General features: G+C 44.7%; 1 protein-coding gene across 10 annotated transcripts in view; it reads right to left on the bottom strand.

Annotated features, from left to right (window-relative positions):
• The window catches only part of ARHGEF11 (Rho guanine nucleotide exchange factor 11), a 116,744-nt gene that overhangs the window by 44,779 nt on the left and 55,266 nt on the right, over nucleotides 1-16,699 (bottom strand). For 7 of the 10 annotated variants that reach the window (XM_027529615.1, XM_027529683.1, XM_027529648.1 and 4 more), the window contains exons 2-5: nucleotides 4,477-4,509; nucleotides 3,290-3,304; nucleotides 2,873-2,961; nucleotides 1,810-1,908 (exon numbers count right to left, since the gene is read on the bottom strand). In XM_027529615.1, coding sequence (XP_027385416.1) covers nucleotides 1,810-1,908; nucleotides 2,873-2,961; nucleotides 3,290-3,304; nucleotides 4,477-4,509 — 236 coding nt within the window. The remainder of the gene's footprint in view (nucleotides 1-1,809; nucleotides 1,909-2,872; nucleotides 2,962-3,289; nucleotides 3,305-4,476; nucleotides 4,510-16,699) is intronic. The other 3 variants (XM_027529637.1, XM_027529668.1, XM_027529673.1) reach the window with 3 other exon arrangements.

Genomic DNA, 16,699 nt, shown 5'->3' with positions numbered 1-16,699 from the left:
GTGATTTTGCCTGAATGCATGAAACACTAATAACTTAGTGATTAAAAAAAATTTAAACTTTCCAGAGTAAAGGAATTAGAGAAGAAGTTATAGACTTCAGTAAGCACGAGAATCACCAGAAGAGTTTGTCAGAAAGCACATTCCTTGGCCCCCTCGTCAGAGGGTGACCCAGCGCTTTGGGACTTGGGCCCTGGAATGAGGATTCAATCGTCCTAAGGGCCCAGGTGATTCTAATGGAGCAGAGCACAGACTGCACTTGGAGAAACAGTGACCTGAGAAGCCTACAATCTGGAAAAGATAATAACAACTGCGGTGTTACTCTTGTGATTTCGATGCCAATCCAAATGATGTCTCTTCCTCTCTCCTGCCCAAAATACACATTCATACACATATTTTCCAAAACTCATATTTCACTGCAAGCCATCCTTTTGTTCTTTCCTCTCTGAGTCTGACTCTGCTCAGGCCTAAGAGGCGGGTAAAAATTGGAGGAGCCCTGAACTCATAATTCACTGGAGGGGATCCTCATACATTCTGTATCAAAGAGATCACAGAGGCAAAGTACAAGTTACTGGCAGTCCCACTCGCTCTCTCACCCGAGTCCAGGAACCTCGAGAGAATACAGAAGCAAAGAAGAAGTTTCTTTTCAGAGTTCTACCCTAGGATATGAAAAGCAAACCTCCCCCTGATAAAAGTTAACTCCCAAACATAAGGAGTGCTAATTATTTATATCCTCATATGGCTCACATACCTCATTTTGGTCATGAATTTGAAATTCTCTTTTCACCTTTCACATAAATAAATTCCAAATATTTCTTCCAAAGTTAAGTAAAGCACATATCCTTTCCATTTTGCACTCTACTTAGTAGGAAAATGCTGGCCAGTTACCTACCCCTTTCCTTGTACTCTTTTTCCTGCTTGGGATGTACCATGCTGCCAGGACCAATCCCATTTGCTACAATGAGGTTCACTCTTTTTAGAGATACTTGCCTCATATTCTTCGCCACTCCCATCTCCTTCCTGCTCCTAGTTTTCAATCTGGGTCACTTAACAACAGTGATTCTACCACCGGACATTACAGGGCTCTGAAATACCTGAAGCTTTTCCATACACAACTGATTTGCTTACAATGCCCTCCCACTCGCTACTCGCTTCCCACCAAACTCCCATCTCGTCAACGTGTTCTCTATGGCCATCTTTCAAACTACTCCTGAAATCCGATTTTCTTCTAAGAAGGCTCCCCAAACTAATAAGAAGGGAGATACTATGCTTCGAACAAACTAGCTCAACACAACCTTCCAAGTAACCCTTCTTCTTGTGTACTGTCCAACATACATTTTTCAGTCATTCATTACTTAGTGTAATTGTATCTGCACAGATATCTGGAACAGAATGCCTGCCTCAACTGTGAATGCTGCAGCACAGTAACCATCTGTGCTTGGAGCGAGGTCATGTGAAGGCGGGAAGAAGAAAGTGAGTCTTCGATTTCTCCATGGCATCTTCCAACCTGGGACAAGGAGCTCCCCTGGAGGGCAATCAGGCACCTGCCTGATGACCTGAGGGCTATTTTGCCTTTTTCACAATTCCAACAGGGAAATCAAGCCCAGAGTGTGAGCCCTAGAAATGCTTAGTATTGTGGAGGCATCCCCAGATGTGCCCAGGGAACCAATTCTAGAATGAACCATGCATGCCACAGGACGCCCAGGCCTCTAGTAAAAGCACATGCAAGTTCTCCAAGTCCTATGGCACTGTCACATCCACGGTGACTTTCTAAGAACTGTCCACTGCTGGCGAGGGAGACACAGCACTCACCAGGCCGCACAGACTGCACCAGGACGATGCGGTCCCCGCTGACTGTGAAGCCGAAGCCATGCTGGTCCCTCTGGATGATGACGCAGCGCTGAACCAGACCTGGCAAGAGGGCGAAGGGGAAGGGGCTTCAGCTGGGTCTGTCACTGGGAAGTCAGGGCACACAAGCCAGGGCCAAACAAGCAGAGCCCTAGTGTGGTTCTTCCTCCAGAGAGCCTTTCCGGATTCCCTCGACAGCCTGTCCAAACACACTCTTGCAATGCAAGCCTTTCTCAGCAATCGACAAAACCCTGTCATCTACTCTGTATTCTACACAAGAAATTCCCTTCTTGAGGTGTGGAGGTGTTTGTCTCTCTTGTACATGTTTCTCTTTTTAGGCTTGTTTGAGTGGGACTGGACAAAAAAGGGGGCTGGCCAACGCCAGGCTGAAGACTAATATCTCAGAGAAGCAACCCCGGGACCGAAGCCTAAGTGACCCTGGAAGTTTTCCATTAAATCACGTTCAGTGAATACAGAAGGTGGGTCACCAGTGCGTGTTGCCTCTGCAGAGATGGATAACTCATGGGGGCAACTGAGGGCTGGCCTGTGCCAAAATGCAGGGAAGGATAAACGACTAGAGAAAACCCCTTCTGCCACAATCACACACAGAACGTAGGGAAAAAGAAAGCCAGGCTGTAACTGCCCTCAGACTCCATCCCTGTGGGCACGTGTGAGATCCTGTACACTGGGGGCGTGTATTAGATACTGTTTCCTGTAACGGAGACAGCACGAGCTCCAGCTACAACCCCACTGGTTTCAGGTCCTGGTTTTGCCTCTTACAAGTTTGCACACTTGGAAAACTTTTTAACCACTCTGTGTCTCAGCTCCCCTCATCTGTAAAAGAGGGATACTTTCTACCACTGATAAAAGGACTGAATAAGACAATCGGTAAAAACACGTAACACAACGCCTCGTGCACATTACGAGCTCAATATAAAGGCTAAGTCGTCTTGTATCTAGGGTATGCAGATCTGTCTGTCTGGGTGAACACCTCTGTGCCTATGTGTTGATGCCCTGAGAAGATTACCTGTTGTCTCAGATGTGTCAGAGGGCTGGCGGTGGTGAGAAGGGGACTTGCGTTCAGGTGCTGAATCTCCCAAAGACAGGCTACTTAACCTGGAGAAAGAGTAAGAAAAGCACATCAACGAACTGAGCAGGGAGGCACCACCCTCGTAGCAGAAGGAAGCTCTGTCGACAGGGGCCCTGAGTCTTGGGTAACAAGAGACTGACCCTCTCACTCTGTACCCCGCTCCATCTGGTGGGAGACTGGCCATGTCTGCACCACGGGCAATACCACCTATCTGGAATGCTAGGTGGGCAGAGCAGATATGATCTCTTTAATACCCAGCAAGGCGTCAAGGGAAATAGCCCTTCCTGGAGTCAGGAGACAAAGAGACAATAGCAAGAACAGGGTGTGCACAGACACACGCGTGGTGGGTCTTACCAGGCTGCAATGGGGCTGATGGAACAGAACGGACGCGGCGGAGAAAATGAATGCGAGAAAAAGACAGGAAAAAACAAACAGCTAGTTAGTTTAGGCAACGATTTGCGAGGAAGAGGAGACTGCAAGCCAAGGATGGGAGGGTCAAAAACACACACAGGCCTGCAGGGCACAGCCGAGGACAGAAGGGGCGGGAGCAGAGACACTCGCCCTCACTCTAGCTTAGGCTCCTCATCCCTCTCCAAAACAAGTGTCTCTAGGAGGCTGACCAGGCCTTTAGCCGGGTAACTGGCAACTTCACCTGTTGGATAACTGGCAATTTGAACCCTTTTCTAGAAAGGCGGAGTAGAATGGTCATCACCCAAGCTTCTGAGATTCCATTTATTTTGTGTGTACCATGGAGAACAGAAATCGGGTCTGTTTGATGGTATATTCCAATCCCATTTCTACAGCCAGCTTAGGGCATCCTGCTTAGAAACTATTACAGCCCTAAAATCTCAAAGTACCAGGGATCACCAAACCAGATCTAATAACAGGGCCTTGCAGGAACAGGAGAAGCTCAGATCTTTACTATGCCTCTCCTTTTTAGAATAGAAAAGTGTCTGAGCTGCCAGTTCCTAATCAATAGTTGCTGCCCCTCCAGAGGGCGTCTCCTAGCCATATCCAGCAAATGACTACGTAAAAGGGTCTTCACGGAGGCCCTTGTGCGGAGGCAAAACACTGCAAAGAATCTAAGTGTTCGCAGTGGGTGACTGGTTAAATAAACTGCAGGATATCAATATAATGACACAGCCTTCAGTCTATAAAAGAATGAGGGGTCTCTTTATATAAGACAAGGAATGGTCTCCAAGAAACATTGTTGATTGAAAAAACATGATGCAGAATTATGTAGATGGTAAGAGAGAAGAAAATGATTTGCTTATATGTTTGTTTACATATATATACAAAACATGCAAAATCTCTCTGGAAGGGTACAAAAGAAACGTATATCCCTGGCTGCCGCTGAGGGAGAAAACTGCCGGGGAAAGGGATGGAGTTGGAACCTTTCGATTATCTTCTCATTTGTTACCGTTTAAACTCTAAGTCATGTGAAAGTATTAACTATTCAATTAATACATACAATACAAGTACATAACTTTTACATATAAAAGGGGGTGGTTCCTCCCCCCTCACCCTGGCACCCCACTTACCTGGACAGGTGAGACTGCTTTTTACTGGCTGATCTTTGGATCAGAGACAGAAGGACATCAAGGAAGAAGAAAAGCGTGGGGCCCAGGAGAGAGTGACGCAGGAAAAGAGGAAGAAAGGAAAACAAAACAAGACATAAACCAGACAAGACACTGGAGACGGTTGGTTCACAAGAAAAACCACTGGCCACAGTACAGTAGATCCAGCTTACTGAACTGCAGATTTGCCTGCACCTTGTTGCTGATTGAAACCTTTCAGAGTTTCACCACTGCACCTGGGAGAAAGGTCACAGATGCAGCAGCCAACAGGAAGCGCTAGTTAGCCAGCCCCTCCACCGTAACCGCAGCTCCCAGTGCCTATCCTAACTGCAGTGTGAACACTCAATGCGACCGCTTGTTCGTCTGTTTCTGGGCGGTAAGGTCCATCAGGTCACGGGGGTCTTGTCGGTCAGCACTCCCCACGCCTGGCATGGCAAGTGCGCCGTCCTGTTTGGTCCCCGCTCTTCCCTGTTCTCTCACTTGCCGTGGTTTCTGGCTCCTGCGCCCCACGTCATGTGTGGCACACACTGCTCCTTCCTCCTCGATGTTCCTTCTGCTCTACTCCCCATTACTACACCTGTCAACCAGACAAGAAGGCAAACTTCCAGAAGCTACAACTTCTGGCTGTCTTCAAATTATTCTAGTCTATCATGCCCTGCCCTGACCTCCACCTCCTCATCCAAGGTAAAGATTCAACTTAGCTTATCATTAAGTAAACGTCCTAGAATCTATGAATGATAGCTAAACTTACTGTGGTAATCGTTTTATTTAATTGTGGCTGTGCGGAGGGGTGGTCTTAGTTGCTGCATGGGGATCTAGTTCCTGACCTGGGTTGAACCCAGGCCCCCTGAATCTGCAGCATGGAGTCTTAGCCACTAGACCACCAGGGAAGATCCCTGTGGTAATTATTTTGCAATACGTGGGTGCCAAGTCCTTATGCTGTCCATCTTAAAATTAGGTAGTGCTATACGTCAATTAGATCTCAATAAAATGGGGGAGGGAAAGTCTTAGAATCCAAACCTCTGTTATTTAATACAATAGCCACTAGCCACACAGATATGTAAATTTAAAACAAAATTTACAGTTCAGTTTCTCAGTTGTACTTCAGCTGGTGGCTACCTTATAGAATAGTGCAGATTAAAACAGTTCCTTCACTGAAGCAAGTTCTGTTGGACAGTGCTGCTTTAGATACTGCGCTGGCGCTAGGGGTACAACAGTGAGTGAGACGCAGTCGCTTGCAGGTAATGGATGAGGCAGATATACGAAACTTCAGTGCAAACGCTGAGGGGCAGAGCTACTTCCTGCAGCAGCGAGGGATTCGCAGAATAAACTTTTAAAGGTCTTTTCTTCCAGCTGCTCGTCTGGTGTCTTCGGCCACATCCATCACATCCCACCACTGGATTACCCAGAATGGGCGTGAACTCCTCCCTGCTCACTACCTCAGAAGAAAACCCATCCCATCCTAGGACAGCTTGGGCTTCCTCCTTGCCTGGTTTTGCTCGGCTCTGTGAAAGACTGGTTTCCTATGCCCACATTAAAGCTTAGAAGGAACGGTCTGGTAACCTAACCTGGTTTGGTTTTGCATTTGGGCTGGGTTGTGAACTGTTCAACATAACTAAGGGCACACTAGGCCAAGGTTTATGCACCTGGCTGTACAGGACTGCTGGGGCAAAGACAAGGGTCATTTCAGCAGCCATGGAAAGTTCCTCTCAAAAAAAAAAAAAAAGTCACCGCATAGGGCGGAGACAGCGGAGGACAAGGGGGATTACAACATAATTTTAACAGGTACAGGGTTTTTTCCTCCTTTTAGAGCTTAAAGGAAGAATTAGAATTAGAGGAGGAAGAAATGCTTGTATCAGCAGATCAAGATTATCATGCAGGTTTCCCCCTCTTCCTGATGACATTCCCATTAAACTTTAGCAGCAGAGATCAGACTCCAATCAGCCTAAATCCGATGGGAACATAGGAAGCCCAGGAAAGCAGGGAAGTTCCCCCAAATCTGTGGCCCTCTAAATGGCATCACTGAGACAGATCTTCTGATCCAACTTCTCATTAAGCCCCATATTATCCAGTCAGTTACAGAGACTGCTAAGTCCTTTTACGTTTTCCCAGAATTGCTCCTTCCTTTCCATTATCATTGCTATCCGTCACTTTAAGCCATATGTCCACTGCCTCAAATTACTAAAATAAAAAAGAAAACAGCTCTTGTTTTCACTCTCCAGTGCCTCCAGTATTCTACCACAATGGACCAACTTTCCCAAACACTATTTCTTTGGGTCCCCTCAGATCAAGAACCTAGGATTTCCCTTGTTACTCTCTATATGATCAGATATGTGTGTCACCTACTACTAAAGGCTTTTCATCAAGTGGCTCCAAGCACCCTTTCAAATTCACTCTTATTGCTCACTCTGTCCTGCCTCTACTGGATCTGAAAAGACGCTGCACTCATTCTCGCCTCTGCTTTATCACGGCCTCCATCCCTTCTCTGCACTTCTGCCTTTTCAAGGCTCTGGTCAAATGGCCCTGATTCTGTGACGCCTTCCCTGGCCACTGCAGCTCGCATTTGTTTTACCCCAATATTTTCTGGGAAGAATCTCAAACCTATATATTAAAGTTAAATGAGCAGCATGATGAATACTTACATACCCTTCATCTAGATTCACCAATTAACACCTGTCACACTTGCTTTATCTTTTTATGATGATACACTTTTTCCCATTTGAGAGTTGCAGATGTCATGACATTTTACCCCTAACTATGTCAGCATATACCCCCTTGGGCCCCTAAAATTCTATATAACCACAATGCCAACAGCACACCCAGTGAGTTTACCTTTGATATAATATTATCTCGTATATAGCCTGTATTCAAATTTCCCTAATTCTTTCACTAATCTCCTATACAGTTGTTTCCAACTGCCTCAATACAGGATCCAGTCATAGATCTTAGAACTGCATTTATTCATAGCTTTTAGATTCATTTAATCTAGAATATCACCCCCTCCCCCCACCCCAACCTACTTTTCTTGGTCTCTTCTAACACCAACATACAGAAGAGTTCCAGCCGGTTCTTAATTGAATGGCCTGCAATAGATTTGTCTGTCTCTTTAGGATTAGGTTCAAATTCAACATTTTAAAAGAGTGTTAGATAACTGATGTGACACAGCTCGCCCATTTCTGGTGAGGATAGGTTTGATGACTTAGGTAAGCTGGTACTCCTAAGATTTCTCACTGGTAAATCTACATTTTCCCACTTAAATTAGTGGGAAATGGGTGGAGTGCTATTCTGAGACTGTATGACCATCCTGTTGTCCAACAGCTTCCCACACAACAGCTTTATTACCCACTGATGCTCCCTGGAGACTGACTGATGCCTCAGTGGGCAAAGAACCTGCCTGCCAACGCAGGGGACACAGGGGACTCGGGTTTGATTCTCGGGTTGGGAAGGTTCCCTGGAGGAGGGCATGGCAACTCACTCCAGTGCATCTTGCCTGGAGAATACCATGGACAGAGGAGCCTGGCGGGCAACAGTCCAAAAGGTCCCCGCCTGAGCCACTTACTGCACTGGTGGCTGCAGAACGGCACTCTGTGAAGCCTGTAGTTCCGGCCACATCTATTAGCCCGCAATCTTGTAAAGAAAGTCATTTTATCCCTTTTCTGAAACAGTGCTATGAACTCACGAATTTTTTCCCTCCAATGCAAATACATTATAATCCATTACTGCTTTTTAAAAAATGTTAAAGTTGTCTCAGTTTGGCTGGTGGGAGCTTCTACAAGCCAGCTCCTGTGTCCTTTAAAGTGTCACCATCTGCCTTATTTTCTGGCACAAAAAACAACAACAACAAAAACACTCCAGGCTCACCTTGTACGTTCTCTATGTCAGACTTGGACTCAAACATTTTTTTAAGGAGCCCTGGTTCCTCTTAGTAGGAAATGTGTGTAGAAACAAGCCTGGGTGCGAGGTGCTCATTGTTGCGAAGCTGCCACTGCTTCCCAGCCGTTCAATGGACAGAGCCAGGACATATTAAGAAATTATGAGTTTACAAGGAAATCTTGTTTGACTCCAACATTACAGGGTTCTCTCATCTTCCCCAATTCCGTATTTTATCTTTCTTTTCCCACAGTGAGAACCTTGTTCACAAACAACAGTAATGTATTTATTATAATATAATCATCTGCTCTACTCCATTCACACATCAAAGATTGTTTCCAGAGTTACTATCCCAGTAACAGCAAACTAGGTAGAGGTTAGACTTTCCTTGCAATTCTTTTTCTCCTTAGGACCTACAAGACCTTTTAGAACTAACACCCAAAAAAGATGTCCTTTTCATTATAGGGGACTGGAATGCAAAAGTAGAAAGTCAAAAAACACCTGGAGTAACAGGCAAATTTGGCCTTGGAATATGGAACGAAGCAGGGCAAAGACTAACAGAGTTTTGCCAACAAAATGCACTGGTCATAGCAAACACCCTCTTCCAACAACATAAGAGAAGACTCTACACATAGACATTTCCAGATGGTCAACACCGAAATCAGATTGATTATATTCTTTGCAGCCAAAAATGGAGAAGCTCTATACAGTCAGCAAAAACAAGACCAGGAGCTGACTGTGGCTCAGACCATGACCTCCTTATTGCCAAATTCAGACTTAAATTGAAGTAGGGAAAACCACTAGACCATTCAGGTATGACCTAAATCAAATCCCTTATGATTATACAGTGGAAGTGAGAAATAGATTTAAGGGCCTAGATCTGATAGATAGAGTGCCTGATGAACTATGGAATGAGGTTCGTGACATTGTACAGGAGACAGGGATCAAGACCATCCCCATGGAAAAGAAATGCAAAAAAGCAAAACGGCTGTCTGGGGAGGCCTTACAAATAGCTGTGAAAAGAAGAGAAGCAAAAAGCAAAGGAGAAAAGGAAAGATATAAGCATCTGAATGCAGAGTTCCAAAGAATAGCAAGAAGAGATAAGAAAGGCTTCCTCAGCGACCAATGCAAAGAAATAGAGGAAAACAACAGAATGGGAAACACTAGAGATCTCTTCAAGAAAATTAGAGATATCAAGGGGACATTTCATGCAAAGATGGGCTCGATAAAGGACAGAAATGGTATGGACCTAACAGAAGCAGAAGATATTAAGAAGAGGTGGCAAGAATACACAGAACTGTACAAAAAAGATCTTCACAACCCACATAATCATGATGATATGATCACTCACCTAGAGCCAGACATCCTGGAATGTGAAGTCAAGTGGGCCTTAGAAAGCATCACTACGAACAAAGCTACTGGAGGTGATGGAATTCCAGCTGAGCCATTTCAAATCCTGAAAGATGATGCTGTGAAAGTGCTGCACTCAATATGCCAGCAAATTTGGAAAACTCAGCTGTGGCCACAGGACTGGAAAAGGGCAGTTTTCATTCCAATCCCAAAGAAAGGCAATGCCAAAGAATGCTCAAACTACCGCACAATTGTACTCATCTCACACACTAGTAAAGTAATGCTCAAAATTCTCCAAGCCAGGCTTCAGCAATACGTGAACCATGAACTTCCTGATGTTCAAGCTGGTTTTAGAAAAGGCAGAGGAACCAGAGATCAAATTGCCAACATCCGCTGGATCATGGAAAAAAGCAAGAGAGTTCCAGAAAAACATCTATTTCTGCTTTATTGACTATGCCAAAGCCTTTGTGTGGATCACAATCAACTGTGGAAAATTCTGAAAGAGATGGGAATACCAGACCACCTGACCTGCCTCTTGAGAAACCTATATGCAGGTCAGGAAGCAACAGTTAGAACTGGACATGGAACAACAGACTGGTTCCAAATAGGAAAAGGAGTATGTCAGGGCTGTATATTGTCACCCTGATTGTTTAACATATGCAGAGTACATCATGAGAAACGCTGGACTGGAAGAAACACAAGCTGGAATCAAGGTTGCCAGGAGAAATATCAATAACCTCAGATATACAGATGACACCACCCTTATGGCAGAAAGTGAAGAGGAACTCAAAAGCCTCTTGATGAAAGTGAAAGTGGAAAGTGAAAAAGTTGGCTTAAAGCTCAACATTCAGAAAACGAAGATCATGGCATCCGGTCCCACCACTTCATGGGAAATAGTTGGGGAAACAGTGGAAAACAGTGTCAGATTTTATTTTTCTGGGCTCCAAACTCACTGCAGATGGTGACTGCAGCCATGAAATTAAAAGACACTTACTCCTTGGAAGGAAAGTTATGACCAACCTAGATAGCATATTCAAAAGCAGAGACATGACTTTGCCAACAAAGGTTCGTCTAGTCAAGGCTATGGTTTTTCCTGTGGTCACGTATGGATGTGAGAGTTGGACTGTGAAGAAGGCTGAGTGCCGAAGAATTGATGCTTTTGAAGTGTGGTGTTGGAGAAGACTCTTGAGAGTCCCTTGGACTGCAAGGAGATCCAACCAGTCCATTCTGAAGGAGGTCAGCCCTGGGATTTCTTTGGAGGGAATGATGCTGAAGCTGAAACTCCAGTACTTTGGCCACGTCATGCAAAGAGTTGACTCATTGGAAAAGACTCTGATGCTGGGAGGGATTGGGGGCAGGAGGAGAAGGGGACGACAGAGGATGAGATGGCTGGATGGCATCACTGACTCGATGGACGTGAGTCTGAATGAACTCTGGGAGTTGGTGATGGACAGGGAGGCCTGGCGTGCTGCAATTCATGGGGTCACAAAGAGTCGGACACAACTGAGTGACTGAACTGAACTGAACTGAACTGACTGAACTATTTGTGAAAGTCACTTTGGATGAGTTTTTTATGCTATCAATTTGAGATACATTTAGGTTTTGTTCTTTTTTCTTTTTTTGCTGTGCTGTGTAGCATGCGGGGTGTTAGTTCCCTGAACAGGGCTCCAAACTGCATCCCCTGCAGGATAAGCGTGGAGTCTTAACCACTGTACCGACGGGGAAGTCCTTAGGTTTCTGTTTATATCTGTACTTAACTTTAGGGTTTGCTCTTTCGGGGTTATTTATTTTTTAAATCTGTCAAACATTTACATGGTTGAAAACTCAAAATGCAATTTAAAAGGTACATTCAGAAGTGTCCTTGTCCCTTCATCTCACTCCTCCCCAGGTAACCACTTCCATTTGTTTTTGGTTTTCTGTGTTTCTTCTTGTAAAAACTAAACAAACATATATAAATATTCTTATTTTCCTGTCTTGTTTCCACAACAGGTAGTATCCTACACTTTTTACACTTTTTTTCATTTAACAGACCTTCAAAGAAACTCCCTATCAGTTCCCAGAAATCTTCCATTTCTTTATCCTTTTCTTTACAACGCAACCCAAATTCTGACACAAATGTTCCTCCCTGCTCCCGAGCATCTGGTGTGTCAGCCCTGCCAGAGGGCAAAGATTACAGGGTGTTCTTCCCAGTATGCTCCCCAGCACCAGACACAGGACAGGTGCTCTGTAAAAATAAGGAGAAACAGCCTCCTTATCCGAGCTTAGAGGGTGTGTGATGAAGCAAGAAAAGGGCTGTGATCTTCTAGACAGCAAAGCTGAAGGGCAGTGACCAGCCCACAAATCATTCTGCTGGCCTATGGTATTTGTGTGTGGATGTGTGTGTGTGTGTGTGTATTCGAGGGACTGATTAGATGTGTAGACAGAGTGCCTGAAGAACTATGGATGTGTGTGTGTGTGTGTGTATTCGAGGGACTGATTAGATGTGTAGACAGAGTGCCTGAAGAACTATGGACGGAGGTTCATAACACTGTACAGTAGGCAGTGACCAAAACCATCCCAAAGAAAAAGAAATGCAAGAAGGCAAAGTGGTTGTCTGAGAAGACTTTTACAAATAGCTGAGGAAACAGGAGAAGTGAAAAAAAAGATCTTAATGACCTGGATAACCATGATGGTATGATCACTTACCTAGAGCCAGATATCCTGGAGTGCAAAGTCAAGTGGGCCTTAGGAAGCATCACTACGAACAAAGCTGGTGGAGGTGACAGAATTACAGCTGAGCTATTTCAAATCCTAAATGATGATGCTGTTGAAGTGCTGCACTCAATATGCCAACAAATTTAGAAAATTCAGCAGTAGCCACTAGGCTTCTTTGGTGACTTAGCTGTAAAGAATTCTCCTGCAATGCAAGAGACATGAGCTCGCTCCCTGGGTTGAAAAGATCCCCTGGAGAAGGAAATGGCAACCCATTCCAGTATTCTTGCCTGGGAAATATCACGGACTGAGGAGCCTGGTGGGCTCCAGTCCATTGGGTTGCAAGAGTCAAACTACCACCACCACAGCAGTGGCCACAGGACTGGAAAATGTGTTTTCATTTCAATCCCAAAGAAGGGCAATGGCAAAGAATGTTTAAACTATCATACAATTGTGCTCACTTCGCATATTAGCAAGGTTATGCTTAAAATCCTTCAAGCTAGGCTTCACCAATATGTGGACTGAGAACTTACAGATGTGCACTTTGGGCTTTGAGGGGGTGTAGGAACCAGAGACCAAACTGCCAACACTCGCTGGACCATGGAGAAAGCAAGGGAGTTCCAGAAAAGCATCTACTTCTGCTTCATTGACTGCTAAAGCCTTTGACTGTGTGGATCCCAATAAACTGGAAAATTCTTAGAGAGATGGGAGTATTAGACCACCTTTTGTAACTCTTGAGAAACCTGTACAAGGATCAAGAAGCAACAGGTAGAACCAGACATGGAACAACTGACTGGTTCAAAATTGGGAAAGGGGTACGACAAGGCTGAATATGGTCACCATGGTTATTTAACTTCCATTCAGAGAACATCATGTGAAGTCACCGGGCTGGATGACTCACAAGGCGGAATCCAGGTTGCCGGGAGAAGTATCAACAACCTCAGATATGCAGATGATCCCACTCCAATGGCAGAAAATGACGAGGAACTAAAAAACCTCTTGATGAGGATGAAAGGGAGAGTGAAAAAGCCGGCTTGAAATTCAACACTGAAAAAAACTTAGGATCATGGCATCCAGTTCCATCACTTCATGGCAAATAGAAGGGGAAAAAGTGGAAGCAGTGACAGATTTTCTTTTCTTGGGCTCCAAAATCATTGTGGACTGTGACACAGCCAGGAAATTAAAAGACACTTGCTCCTTGGAAGGAAAACTATGATAAACCTAAAATAGCATATTAGAAAGCAGAGATGTCACTTTGCAGACCAAGGTCCATATAGTCAAAGCTATGGTTTTCCCAGCAGTCATATATGGATGGGAGAGCTAGTACATAAAGAAGGCTGAGCACTGAAGAATTGATGCTTTCCAATTAAGACTCTTGAGAGTTCTTTGGACTGAAAGAAGTCAAATCAATCAATACTAAAGGAAATCAACCCTGAATATTCATTGGAAGGACTGATGCTGAAGCTTCAATACTCTGGCCACTTGATGCGAAGAGCCGACTCACTAGAAAAGACCCTGATGACTGGGAAATAGTGAAGGCAAAAGGAGAAGCCCTCGACAAGAGGATGAATGAGATGGTTAGAGAGCATCACCAACTCAATGGACATAAATCTGAGCAAATTCCAGAAAATTGTGGAAGACAGGGGAGACTGGCATGCTACAGTCCACTGGGTCAAAAAGAATCAAACATGACTTAATGACTGAACTATATATATATATATGTTTAAAATTAATTGCTAAAAACTTTAAAAATCAGGCAATTTCATCTTTAAAAATACAGGTTTCTGTTTTTTCTTGAAAAGGCTGAAGTTCTGGCACTACTGGGTCTTGAGTCTCACGCAGTGACAACTGGCTGCATGGCACCACCCCCTTCCAATGGAAGACTGCTGGTCCCTTCATCCTCATCCCCATCCCACCACAAATGTGAGAACGAGCACAGGGCTGAGAATATCCCTGTTCTGTGATAATAATTAAGTTCTTATTACCTACCAGGTACTGTGCTAAACATCTGACGTACATTATCTTATTTAATAACCATAAAAAGCCTGGTGAGGCAGGTAGCACATCTCCACTTTCAGATGAGTGAGCAGGGAGCTTAAGTAAGCAACGATGAAATGTGCATGAAGTTGATCTGACTGCAAGGTCTGTGTTCCTAAACAAAAAGCTATGCTCATATGCAGATCCAATTGGTCTTTAACTGGGCTTTATTTTCCTTTTTACATGCACACATGCATACAATGTATAAACATACATATATACACCTCACATGTGCAGACGAATATGTATGACAAGATATATACATGACATATAGATACATAATATGTACATAAATATATGTATATAAAGGTATAACACATGACAGATATAAAGGGCACACTATACATAGGCTGACCTAGGTGTTTTCAGTTTGGGGCAAGGTAATCTTCTTGAATCTCTGCCCAGAGTGAGGAACAGTAAACCAGGAAAGAGCTACCCTGCCAGGACCTTAATTCTAAATAAAGTCCACACTCTCTGAACCCTGACCTGGTCTTACTGGTCTGGCTTCCCTTATCTGCCAGGGTGGAGCTTTAGGCAGCTTCCTGGCACCCTAACTTTCTAAGGATTCTGCCTCTGGGTAGAATTTTCCCTATGGTCTGAGACTGGAAACACAGCACATGCCTATAGCACAGAAAAAAGGCCAGTTTGCAGACAACCCTTGCTGACAGAATACGACACAAATGCTCACTAACAGCTTATATAATTGAAGACATTTAGAGGTAGAAAAGGGTACAGATCAATAAAAGCAGCGGTTTCAATCAGAACCAGAGTGCAAAGTTAAGACTTTAAATGATATTGCAAAAAGGGCTGGGCTTGGAAATCAGGGAAGTTCAGGTGCTAATTCCAATCCTGTCTCTAAGTCACTACGGGCCACCACCCACCTGACTTCCTCACATGTCAATTCTTCTGTAAAAGTGGAGGGCAGAAAAATGGAGTGGGAGAGTCTGGCAATGTAGCCAGAGAAGGCTCACATCTCAGGTGGATCGTTAACTAGCTGATGAGCAGCATATGAATTACGTGAGGCTTCAACCCTAGGAATTCAACTCAGCAGGTCTGTGGTGTGAATACTATTTCTATTTCAAGTGATTCCTTACTCAGAGGACCATAACTTCAAGGAGCTCTCAAAACAAGTCCCTTAACTTCCGAGTCTATCATCTGTTTTCCCTGTGTTTCGTTGTTCCCTGTCCTTCACCATCTCCCAGAGTTTGCTCAAACTCATGTCCACGGAGTCAGTGATGCCATCCAACCTTCTCATTCTCTGTCAGTCCCTTCTCCTTTGGCCTTCAATCTTTCCCACCATCAGTGTCTTTTCCCATGAGGAGGCTCTTCGAATCAGGTGGCCAAAGTATTGGAGCTTCAGTATCAGTCCTTCCAACGAATATTCAGGGTTGACTTCCCCATGGACAGAGGAGCCTGGTGGGCTACAGTCCATGGGATCACAGAGTCGGATACAACTGAGCGACTGAGCGCACACACACACTCATTGTACCAGGCCCTCTGTTTTCTCTATTAGGTCTTAAACCCCTTGAGAAGAAGGACGGCTTTTTACTCAACCTTGTATCACCAGCCGAGGTCCACACAGTGTCCTGGAGGACACGTGATCCAAAATGTGTGCTTAAGGAATGTACACGTCCTTTCTTTCTCCCAGGGCTGAGGTGGGGATCAAAGATGTAATGTTGGTTAAGTTTTTGGAAGTGCAAAGTCCTCTGCAAACAGTCCTATTGCGTTTTCTGCCCAGATCCAGCTTGGGTGACCTACACTCAATATGTGTCAGAGGTCAGGGGAACAGGACAAGAGTGAGTGAGTGAACAACACGCAGAGAAGTGGGAATGACTCCTGATGTGTTCTGATTCTAGGCAGGGCCAGGAAAGCTCTCCTTTCCACTTTTAGAAGGATTCTTGGAGAACAAGAGATGTGGGGACATGTTCAGTAATCAGAGCAGATCACTTCGTAGACAGTGTGTGTGGAGGAGGGAGACAGAGAACTGGGGTGTGATAGGGCTGGCTAGCTTGGTTCCCCATTTCAGACTTCGCATGCGGCCCGTGTGGTAAGGTCTGGAAAGCATAGCCTGAGGGGTAAACTGCAGGCTCCAGCTTCAATTTAGCCTTTTCCTGGCTGTGTAGCTTCAGTCAAGTCACCCGACCTTCCACGCCTCAGTTTCTCAATAACAAATGTGGATAATGACACTTTCCTCAAACGGTGACTGGGAGGACCAAATCCCTGTTACCAATCCCTCGAA

This window comes from Bos indicus x Bos taurus, chromosome 3 (genome assembly GCF_003369695.1).
Source record: "Bos indicus x Bos taurus breed Angus x Brahman F1 hybrid chromosome 3, Bos_hybrid_MaternalHap_v2.0, whole genome shotgun sequence".
NCBI lineage: Eukaryota > Metazoa > Chordata > Mammalia > Artiodactyla > Bovidae > Bos > Bos indicus x Bos taurus.
Note: the sequence above shows the minus strand (reverse complement) of the source record. Positions and strands in the feature narration are given on the sequence as shown.